We start from the raw sequence: 12,044 nt of genomic DNA on the forward strand, positions 1-12,044 counted from the left end.
CACATCAATAAAACAACAAAGCAGTAAGCAAATAAAACAATACAGTTAATATAACTCACATATAGGCAATAACACACAAAATTTTAAAACCACTTCTATCATATTTGCTTTGTTGCATTAGTTGGCGTCCATCTTGTTTATTTCCCGTGCATTAGTAGGTAGACACCAAAGACCATGGGCCACTCCCCAGGTGGTTATTTAAGTTTATTTCCTTGTTTTGTAATTTTGCCTAGTTCTCCCTAGAACAGTTGGGACATTCTCTCTTGCTTACAGAAATATTATCGGCCCCCTGCAGATAAGACAGTTTTTTGAACTGACCCAGGTCTATTCTCATTGTAATAAATGTTCTATTTCTTAAATCACATACAAATCACCACCTCTTTCACCTAAAGAGATCATGCTAGTTATCTTCAGCACCCTATCCCCTTCCCTTGGTTCAAAACATGATCACATGGGAGATGGATGGATGGATGGATGAAGTAAGCAACCAGTTAAAATGAATCTGCTGGCAAAGAGTCAATAGAAATGCCCTTTACAAAAGCAAAGTTTTGTTTTTGAATTGTTTTTTCTTAGCTTGGTCACACTGATGAAGAGAAGGGATTGAAAATATTGTACGTTAATCAGAGACTAGTTGGATTGAGACTAGTGAAATACAGGATAACCTACCAAAAGGAATGCTGAAGAAAGGACTGCACAAGGCCTTCGCAGCAGAAGCTCTTTTTTCTTGGTCATTATGAAGCATGCTGGAAAGGAAACACAGTCTTTAATTTACTGTGACGTTAAAGGTAATGAAGTCTAGAAAACAGTAAAACTAAAATGAATATCACAGCTCTATGCCCTGAAAGGTGAGACAGCATTTTCAAGAGGTCACGAAACAAGGGAAGGAAAGAGAATAAGAAAACACTTCCACTCTTTTTGCTCATTATTTTTTTCCATATCCAGTCACAGTAACATATCAGAACAAATACAGTCTTAAAGCCACAAACTAAATTCATAGATTCAACAACTGTAGATTGCCTTCATGAATTAAAAGCTATTTCATTAACTTTAAAGTTGATAAGTATGTCATCCACTTGGCTTAGACTTAGCGTAATTTTATAAATGAAACGACTTCGAAGAGACATGATCTTCAACTGCTCTGTTCAGATCTTGTAACCTCATGGCAATGGCTTTGCTGACTTAAATTCATCTGTATTATATACTAGCTGTCCCCTGCCACGTGTTGCTGTGGCCGAGTCTGTATATATGTGTTTTCTGTGTGTATATATGTGTATATACATTTGTGTGTGCGCGTGTATATATATACATACATACATATACACATATATATGTATATACATACATACATGTGTGTTTGTGGGTATATATTTTTATATGTGTGTGTGTGTGGCTTTGCGCATGTGTTGTAATGTATTTTTTTGTTTTTTGGCTTTTTAAGTCACTTCTGCTGTGTTTTCCAGTGTTTTTATGAGTGATGGCCACTTGTTGGCCTGATAGGTGTATGGTGTCCAAATTTGGTGTCAATTGGTTCAGTGGTTTTTGAGTTATGTTAACCCCACAAACGAACATTACATTTTTATTTATATAGATTTTGTAATTCCTTCCACTTTATTGAACATTACAATTTCTTCCAATATTACAATTTCTTCCAGAGTGAGAAGGGCGGAATATGTTTTAAAATAAATAAATAAATAAATAAAGAAAGAAAGAAAGAAAGAAAGAAAGAAAGAAAGGTCAATTGATACTGGAGTCCTATAATCTTACTAGAGCTTTCCTGAAGCTTGCCTGACAGAATGCCCTGAACTGTTTTTAATGAGCTGAGCCTCTGAGACAGTCCAGAATGTGTTTCCCAGTTCTTATTTCCAAAAAATCCATTTGCAAAGCAGGTGAAGATTTTATGAGGCAAGCTGAACTAGGTCTGTAATACCGGTTGGCCCCAAAAATGCAAGTAGGCCATAACTTCTGTATGAAATTGGGCCTAAAAAGGTAATAGAAGTTTTTAAAATGTGCTGAGATCCCAGCTACAAAATTCATAGAATCATAGAATCAAAGAGTTGGAAGAGACCTCATGGGCCATCCAGTCCAACCCCCTGCCAAGAAGCAGGAATATTGCATTCAAATCACCCCTGACAAATGGCCATCCAGCCTCTGCTTAAAAGGTTCCAAAGAAGGAGCCTCCACCACACTCCGGGGCAGAGAGTTCCACTGCTGAACGGCTCTCACAGTCAGGAAGTTCTTCCTAATGTTCAGATGGAATCTCCTTTCTTGTAGTTTGAAGCCATTGTTCCGTGTCCTAGTCTCCAAGGAAGCAGAAAACAAGCTTGCTCCCTCCTCCCTGTGGCTTCCTCTCACATATTTATACATGGCTATCATATCTCCTCTCAGCCTTCTCTTCTTCAGGCTAAACATGCCCAGTTCCCTAAGCCGCTCCTCATAGGGCTTGTTCTCCAGACCCTTGATCATTTTAGTCGCCCTCCTCTGGATGATTTGGAAAACATTCAGAAAAGCAAATCCAAGAACAGAAAAAATAATTTTGCTATCTTTTCTCTTCACTAATCAGGCAAGGATACTCAGACAACATAGAACATCAAAATGTTAATTGTGAGTGTGCCCAAAATGCAATTTATTTGATCAACATTGGTATTTTGACTTATTGATTGTTGGCAAAGATATGGTAATGTTTTTGAATAATACATGGGAATGGCAATGGCAAATATTCTATTTACATTATTGCCCCTAGTGGATCCCCACTCCTTCTTCAGACCTTCAAAGATGACAATTCCAGTCTTGGAAACTAGCATATTCCACAGGTGACCTGTATTTAGAATGCCGTCTTTGAGTTGAAGGATATGATCTTCTAGAGAAAGAAAAAAACACTGCATAAGCTATTCTCCTTTCAAACGTCCTGGAACATCATACCTTTTGAGGAGGTCTCTGAGGTGATAGGCTGGGATGGCAGAATTTACTCTTCTTTTGCTGGCAAAAATATGATCAATAATGGCAGAATTATTTGCCTAGAAAGGGGATGAAGAAATAAAAAAGGAAGGAAAGAATATTGACAGGAAAAACACATTTTTACTCCTAGCATCTGATTTTCTTGGTTAATCACACTATATGCTAGAGTTAGATTTTACTGCCAGGTTCACATCTCCATGTTGGGATAATATTCAATGAGAAGTGTGGGCCTGCTTTTGGCTGTTGAGATAGGATTGTTGTTGTGTGCTTTCAAGTTGTTTCAGATTTAGGTTGACGCTGAGCGAGGGCCGGGTAAATGACCTTGGAGGGCCGTATCCGTCCCCTGGGCCTTAGTTTGAGGACCCCTGGTCTAATGAAAAGCATCAATTTCAGCCATTCTGATTTAAAGAAAACTGTAGGCGATTTCCCATAGTGTTTCTATGGTAAATACATACTATTCAAACATATCAAGGAGGGTAGAAGGTTCATTACAAAAGTAAGAAAAGTGTGACTCAAAGGTTGTATGTTTTTGTGACTATGCAAAAATAATTCTATTTTTGGATGCAGTTTAATATTACAGGGTTCCTCACCGCATCCAACATCAGCCTTTCTATCAAAACAAACAAAAAACAGAAGATTCTCCATATATTTTGAATATTTCTGGACCTGTTGCAGACTATGTTGTGTGTTGGAGGCAAATATTTGAACAGAAGAACTACTGCAGTCAAAATGCAAGGCATTCAGGGATTAAATCTTCCAATAGTTATGGATCTCTTTGGAAAATTGCTGTAAAGAGACTCACCCTCCATTCTGGACATTGGACAATCTGTTTCAGTTTCATTCCTGAGAACATCTCCAGTAATACTACGCCAAGACTCCAGAGATCTACAGCGGATGTACATTCAATTCCCCCTTGTATACCTGTCTTGGACAGGTAGTTCTGCAGCTCAGCTTCAGGAGCCCGATATCCATCTGTCTGAATATATTTGACATCCTATGGAGAAGTGAAAGCATTTTTAAGTGTGAATTTTTTAAATCAAATATCATATAGTTCTAACCTCACATTGCCTTCTCTTTATACTACTTCACCGCTTCACATTGTCTACTTAAACTGCTTCACATGGTGCTATGAAATGCATGCCTCTAATTAATCTCAATAGTGTATTACATTACAAATTCACTTAAAATCCGGTTTCTGCTTCCTGCAAAATTCTGGGGCTTGTTGTTTAGGGAGGAGCCTTCAACAGCCTTAGGTAAAGGTAAAGGTTTTCCCCTGACATTAAGTCCAGTCGTGTCCAACTCGGGGTTGGTGCTTATCTTCATTTCTAAGCCAAAGAGCCTGCATTGCCCGTAGACACCTCCAAGGTCATGTGGCTGGTATGACTGTATGGAGCACCATTGCCTTCCCGCCAAGGCAGTACCTACTGATCTACTCACATTTGCATGTTTACAAACTGCTAGGTATCGCAACCTAATTATAATTCAACCTGAATTTCCTATATTACATTACTATTCAGATTTTGTAAGTCAAACTGAATTAATTTTGATCTTGTTAGATTGCTCTGTTTTAATGATATTTCCTATGCTATTATACATTGTCATCCACCTTGTTGAATCAATTACTCTTTAATCAGCCTGTATTTTGGCCTCCCCCTCCCCTTTTTTCAAATTAGGTCTTTTGTTGCTTGATGCCTGTCTATTACTGTTATGTTGTTTTATGCTTTTTAAATAGCATTTTGTTATTGCTCTGCTTTTAATTGTATGTTCCCTGGGCTTGGCCCCATGTAAGCCACCCTGAGTCCTTTCGGGGAGATGGAGGCGGGGGAGAAAAATAAAGTTCTTCTTCTTCTAGGTTGACAGAAGCTGGGATTAACAGGGGGAGCTCAACCTGCTTCCTGGATTTGAACTGCCAACCTTTCAGTCTGCTATTTCAGCTCTGTGCCACTGGAGGCTTCCTATTTTAAAAATAAAATTCGAGCAGCTACACAAGAATTTCGTATTGCCATTTCATGTTATATTATTTTAAGTGGAAGGGAAATGGATGGTCTACTCACTACAGGAATATTTCAATATTAATTAATGGAAATCAAATTAACTTTTCGCTCTGAGTGATATGGAAAAATAGTTAGGCTGCACAGACCCTGACAGTGTCGGGACTGATACTTTTCTTTGCCAGTCTTCTACTTTGACAAACATGCAGGAGGAGAAAAGAGAAGCAAACAAACAAGAGCGTCTTACAGAAGTAGCAAATATTTTCTCTGTGTTTACTACACACATACCACAAACAGTGATCCCATTTAAGCTGATTGCAAAAGAAATAACCCAGCAAACGAGAAAGCATGAGGTTGCAGGTATATTTAAGTGTCAGGTGAACCTGAACACTCATACCTACTTTCTCTAATATTCCTGCCCCTCTGTTGAATTTCTTGCCACTGAAGAAAGAAAACTCGGGAAATATTGCCTAACTGATTTAGTATTGTGTGACCAACCTGATTCCCTTCCTTGAAGCTGAGTCCAAAGTCAATGAGCTTGAAACATTCCTCCTTTGCACTCCAGAGGATGTTGCGTGGCTTCAGGTCTGCATGCACATAGCCTTTGTGGTGAAGGAAGTCCAAGGCTTCCAGAATGTCTTTGGCACAGTGCTGGGTGACCCACATGGAGCAGCCTTGCTGACTGGAATACACAAGCAGTTCTGACACACTGACATCCAGCAACTCCAATAGAAGGCAGTATGAGGGACCTCTGAGAGAGGAGCAGTTGGAGAACACACCATAGAGGGTCACTATAAGCAGAAGAGATCAAACATATATTGGCAAGAGTTGTACAGTGTAGAACCAATCCATCTTCAGAAGCTTCTTGCTTCTAAAATTCTCAAAAGAAAAACACCTATTTGGAAGATATCGGTTTTCAGTTTTGGACTGTTTGAGCATGTTCCAGAAGCATTCTCTCCTGACATTTTGCCTGCATCTATGGCAGGCATCCTCAGAGGTTGTGAGGTCTGTTGGAAGTGAGGCAGTGGGTTTTATATGTCTGTGGAACAATGTCCAGGGTGGGAAAAAGTACTCTTGTCTGTTTGGGGCAAGTGTGAATGTTGCAATTGATCACTTTGATTAGAATTGAATAGCCTTGTAGCTTCAAAGCTTGGGGGAATCCTTTGTTTGGGAGGCATTAACTGCCACTTGATTGTTGGCTATCTGGTTGAGACTCTATGAGATACTCATTGGAAAACTAGAGCAAAATATGCTGCAGGATGTCCCACCAAAACAAAGTCTTTGCAGTTTAATACTTTGAATTTGTTCTAATTATTACCTTTATTTCTCTCCTACTTTTCTCCCAGATTGGGACTCAAAGCAGCAAACAACATGTAAACAAAAACATTACAATCATAAAAAATAAGCATAGCCATCAAACACAACATCTCATTAAAAATTATAAAGTACTCAACAACATAATAAATAACCCAACATAATTTAAACATCCAATAGAATTAAAATCTCAGCTAAAATCTATTCTTTAGGCCTTAGTCAAATCCAAATTAATATTTTTTAACTGGGAATTTTTAAATACTGTTTATATTTAATCCTGTTTCAATGTTTGTGTATTTGTATATTTTAAATGTTCTCCTGCTCCTTTTATGTTAAGCTGCTTTGAGTCCCCTTTGGGGGAGATAAAGCGGTATATAAAGAACTGTAATATCAACAACAACCCAGGCACAAAAATCGTGTTACATAGTGTTATTAGCTGTCTTAAGTCCTGATAGGGAGTAGGGCAGGTTATAAATAAAGATGATGATAATGTGTTGTTGAAGGCTTTCATGGCTGGAAACACTGGGTTGCTGTGAGTTTTCCGGGCCGTATGGTCATGTTCCAGAAGCATTCTCTCCTGACATTTCACTCACATCTCTGGTAGGCATCCTCAGAGGGTGTGAGGTCTTTTGGAAACTAGTCAAGTGATATATATTCCACAGATATATAAACCCCACCTGCCTAGTTTCCAACAGACCTCACAACCTTTGAGGATTTTTAAATTCTTGTCAGGAGTGACTTGAGAAACTGCAAGTTGCTTCTGGTGTGAGAGAATGGGCCGTCTGCAAGAACATTGCCCAGGGACACCCGGATGTTTTGATCTTTTACCATCCTTGTGGGAGGCTTCTCTCATGTCCCCGCATGGGGAGCTGGAGCTGACAGAGGGAGCTCATCTGCGCTCTCCCCTAATTCGAACCTCTGACCTGATGGTCTTCAGTCCTGCCAGCACAAGGGTTTTACCAATTGTGCACCACCAGGGGCTCTGTGGATGCCTGTCAGAAATGTGGGTGAAACGTCAGGAGATAATGCTTCTGGAAGATGGCCATACAGCTCAGAAAACTCACAGCAACCCAGATAATAATGTTTGTACTCTTATTTATTTATTTATTTATATTTATTTGCGGCATATATATGCCACCCTTCTCACCCCAAAGGGGACTCATAGTGGCTAACAAGATATACATACATACTATATATAAGATTATTAGCATAGCACAGTATCAGTATTATATATTACTATATTTTACTATACCATCATAGTGACAGCTGACGCTGCCGGTAGCCCAGCTTTTACTTTAATTTGAACTGCAGCAGGGAGTTCCGCAGTTCCTGGGCCGAACTTTGAGGCCAGCAGATGGAATGTACCTCAGCCGCCAGCTCCAAGACCAGGAATGCCTGCAAACCTCAGCTAACTTTCCCCTCTCCTTACTTTGTATCGTTCCCTAATAAACCACTTGAAACTTGAAACTTTTTGTCTTTCCGCATGATACTTTTGTATCCCTTCCTGGCTCAGCACTCCATAAATGTTTCCAAAAACTCCTTTCTGGGCTCCGGAGAGCCGTGAGCCCGCGGGGGGCACCTCCAGGTGCTCCCCGGACCCCGAATCTGCGTTCGACCAAAACGCGGATAAGGAAACCGCCATTTCGGACCCCGCTATCCACTAAACATTTAACATGGCGGATCGCCGCCGTTCCAATTTTGCCTTGTTCAGTGACTAATTCTAAGTCTATCTGCCATCCCAGTTTCTCTGTTTTGGGCTGCTCCTCCCGGGAAGAAATTAGGTTTGTTTTAGAACTTCTGCCTTGCAGAGAAACAGCTGATTGTCAAACCGGGGCTCCCCGCTTCTCCGCGGCAGCCCTCGCTCCACGTGGACTCAGGCCGCCTGGGACCTGCAGCAGCCGACCGCAGCGGCCCCGGGGAGGGAGGCCAGATGAGTCCAGGTCTTGGCTGGGAGATGCAGTTCTCCAAAGGACATTGGCCCGCCTGCCACCACTCACAGATTCTTTTACGGACTTTTTCTGCCTTCTCTGACTGACTTGGTGCTCTAGCGCCACGGACTTCCCCTATGAACTCCAAACCAGCCGCTTGAGAAGCATGGCCCCCGCTTGTGGGTGCATGCCCTTGTTGCAAAGGATCATACCTCAGGAACTCTGATGATTGCCTTTATTAATTGCTGTGGGGTCTTCTAATAAACTTTGCGGGGGTGGGGATCTTTCCTATGAAATCTATGAATTATGATAAACTGTAAAGAATGTATGTATGAAATATGTGTAATATGAAATGAAATAAGATGTATCCTCGCCTTCCCCTTCCTTGTCTTTCCCCTCTTGAACTTTACCCTATAAAAGAATATGCGACCAGGGGATTACAGTTAAGGAAATTCAATTTCCTTGGGAGAAACTCCATCCATATTGACATTGCATGGAAAATACTGGCAAATCTGTGGCTTTGTTTTTCAGAGTTCAGACAAACAATAGCCAGAGATTTGATCAGCCAGAAGCCGGAAAAACAGACTGATTGCATCAATTACGGTGTTTGTGCATGCTCCCTTGTGACAAAGGACCCTTTGCCTGCAAGGTTGAAGATCCAGACACCACCCATAGCCACCCTCTTTTGCCTATACACATCTTTTATCAGGACCCAGGAAATCCCTTGTTCCCCCATCCGCCTCCCCTGCTGTGAGGAGACAATAGGTGTTCAATCAGCTGGCGGACGCCTCCCGGGCGTTCCGCCCTCCTGTGCTGTCAAACCAGAGCCCGCCTCCTGGCCGCTGATTGGACAATCTCTAGAGGCGCTCCGAGGGCTCTGATTGGCTCTCTAGAGGCGGCCGCGGCCAGCGATTGGAGAGAGGGTGGGACCAGCGGCCAAGCCTCCTCCCAGCTGTTCCGGAGCCGGCCAATCAGGACGAGGGAAACTGACAGGAGGCGGGCGGGAGATTCAAACCAGGATTTCTTTGTTCTGACTGTATAAATATGCCTGAAAATCACTGTATTGCATGCTTACTTGAGGATTCATCCCTGTAACGCATCCTTTTCAGCTGAATCGCAAAATAAACGCTTCGGTCGCAGATCTCCTCTTCAGCCTTGGTGAGATTGATTTTTCAACGTTTTTGCGTCTTTTTGGATTGGCCTCCGCTGGTCGCTCGCCAAGGTCAGGACCCCATTTGCGGTCCTCTGGGCCTCCCCTCGCTGGGAGAACCCCCCCAAAAGAGCTCGATATCATTTGGCTTTACCACGAAGGGACTGCTGCTTGAGGTTCCAGACCAAATTATAGCCTAAATTCTCAAGCAGGCGCCTTGGACTGATTCTTTGGGCCAGTGGCGGCGGAGGAGCGGCTCGGGAAAAGAGGCGCCTCTCCCAATTTGGACTTCCATTTGACCAGCTAACCAAAACTACAAATTCTCCCGCAGCCATCTCCTCCTAAGCCCTGACCTGGGGTTTCAGCACAAAGGAGCGCCAGGGAAGCCTTGATCTAAGGACTTCCAGGAAGAGGAGCGACCGACGCGAGAAGGGGGGAAGAAAACGTCCGGACGGGTAAGAAGCCAACCGCGGGCTGCCTTGTCTGCCAGGTGGGAGGGGATTCTAGGCTTTCTGAACCAGCTTCGGAGTCGGCCCACTGGGGAGGGATTCTCTAGGTCTCGGTAACAAATTCCTGGCGGGAGGTAGCGAACATCCACGTTTGAGGTCCAGAATAGCAACTCAGCTCGCTTTTGCGGCCTTGGCTGGAGCTACGCTGGAGAGGGAGCCCTTCCCTTTCGGACTGCCTAGCTGCCAAGGGTTGATCGCCTCGGGCTCTCTTGCTAGGGGACCGTTCAGGCTCTAGCCTACCAGCGGTTGGGGGGGCTACCCTGATTAGCCACTTCAGTGTGGGGCTATCAAGAGAGATGGGCGCATGTTATTCAGGGGTCAAACGTACTGTTCCATCAGAAACACCTTTGGGAAGGATACTGGCGGAATGGGACAGTATCGCGTCACGGTCGCTGACGCAGGCCAGTATGGTGAAATTTAGCATGAGGAAGTGGCCTACCAGGCCCTTAGAAGGCGGAGCTTCGTGGCCCCCTCACGGCAGCACTGATCCGGAGCTCATCTTGAAGCTCCAGCAGGACTGTTGTGCCAGGGCCAAATGGGCCGAGCTAGCCTATGCCTCGTGCTTTTTCGCCCTGCACCGGAAGGAGGCGGAAGGGGGCAGTCGTGTCCAACTCCTCCCATGCAAGGAGAAGGGAACGAAGCCCCAGCCCCCGGGAAACCTCCCTCCAGACCCTTTGCCTCCTCCCGAGGAGGACCTCCTTGACACACTTGCTTATCCCCCTCCTTACCGCCCCAGCCTTCCCTTTTCCCCTCCTGTAACCTCTCCTGAGCCCTCCTCTACAACCCCTCCTTCAGAATCTCTCCTCCCAGGGATTCCTGCCCTCTTGTCTTCCCCAGCCCAGGCACCCAGCCAGCCCCGATCTTCCCCAGCAGGGACATCTCCCTCTGCAAAGTCTGGGCCCTCTATCCAGAGCGCCTCCACCCCCTTGTACCCTCCACTGCCATCTGCCCCTCTCTGCAGCCCCACTCCTACCCCATCCTCACCCCCCAGCTCCTCCAGGACCCCCTCGCTGAGCCTCAGCTGCCCGCCCTCCTCCTCCTCTTCCTCTTTCGCCCCGGCCAGACACAGCACCCCTCTTGATCCTCTCCCACTTCCCGCTCAGACCCCTAAAAGGTGCCCCAGCCTGCGGCTGGAGCCCCTTTCCCTGAGGGAACTTGACCCCCTCGCCCCCTGCCTCGCTCCCCAACCCAGGCTCCCTGCCATCAGTGCCCCAGCACCTTCCCATTCCCCTTGCGGCCACCAAGGCACTCCCAGGGCCCCTCCCCCTCCTGAGCAACCCTTGATCCCCTCTCCTGCCCCACCTGTAGCTTCCCCAAGGGTCCCCACAGACCCTCAGGATCCCTTTGAGCCCCTCATCACCAAGGGCAGCTTGCGTAGCCACCCTGCTCACATCCAGGCTCCCTTGAGGGAGACAGTGGGGCCGGGGGGCACTTCCTTCCTCGTGCATGTTCCCTTCACTACCTCAGACCTCATCAATTGGAAGAGGAGCACAGCTCCCCTTTCCCAGGATCCCACTGAAATGTACGAGCTGCTCAAAACCATTTTCCTAACCCATCGCCCCACATGGGGGGATGTCATGACCCTTCTGGGTTCACTCCTCACCCAGGAAGAGAAGCGCCGCCTACTGGCCGCTGCTCAGGCAGAAGCCATGAAGGGGGAGGTGGACGATGGGGAGGACAGGGAGGCTGTTTTCCCAATCAAGGAAGACCCTGGGTGGAATTTCAACACGGAAGATGGCAGGAAGGCTCTAAAGAGCTTCCATCGCCATATCCTAGTGGGTGTGCCTTTGGTATACCCTCGCCCCTTGAACCTCTCCAAGCTTCTTGACATTCAACAGAAGCCGGACGAGAGTCCTTCGGACTTCTACGACCGGATGTGTCGAATGGCCAAGAATTGGACCAACATTGACCCCACTGACCCCGACAGCCAGCGCATGCTGAACACCCTCTTCATTGGGAAGTCCACCAGGGACATCAAACTAAAACTCCAGAAAATTGAGGGAGGGGAGGCAATGCCCATCTCCCAGCTCATCAACATAGCTTTCAAGGTCTTCCACAACCGGGAAGACGCTGCTGCACAAAAGGAGGAGGATGACAGGAAGGCACAGGCTGAGGTTCAGGCCACTTGCATGTTGGCTGCTCTGGCAGACAGGGATAGGGGCAGGGATGGAGGGAGGGACCACAGGGACAACAGGGA

At 45.3% G+C, this 12,044-nt stretch overlaps 1 protein-coding gene across 1 annotated transcript in view; it reads right to left on the minus strand.

The window, feature by feature from the left end:
- Positions 1-12,044, minus strand: part of UHMK1 (U2AF homology motif kinase 1) — a 31,333-nt gene that overhangs the window by 10,214 nt on the left and 9,075 nt on the right. Inside the window, exons 2-5 of the mRNA XM_060774339.2 lie at positions 5,445-5,737; positions 3,758-3,949; positions 2,920-3,014; positions 667-743 (exon numbers count right to left, since the gene is read on the minus strand). Of these exons, the coding sequence (XP_060630322.2) occupies positions 667-743; positions 2,920-3,014; positions 3,758-3,949; positions 5,445-5,737 (657 nt within the window). The remainder of the gene's footprint in view (positions 1-666; positions 744-2,919; positions 3,015-3,757; positions 3,950-5,444; positions 5,738-12,044) is intronic.

Source organism: Anolis sagrei, chromosome 4 (assembly GCF_037176765.1).
Source record: "Anolis sagrei isolate rAnoSag1 chromosome 4, rAnoSag1.mat, whole genome shotgun sequence".
In the NCBI taxonomy this organism is placed as follows: domain Eukaryota; kingdom Metazoa; phylum Chordata; class Lepidosauria; order Squamata; family Dactyloidae; genus Anolis; species Anolis sagrei.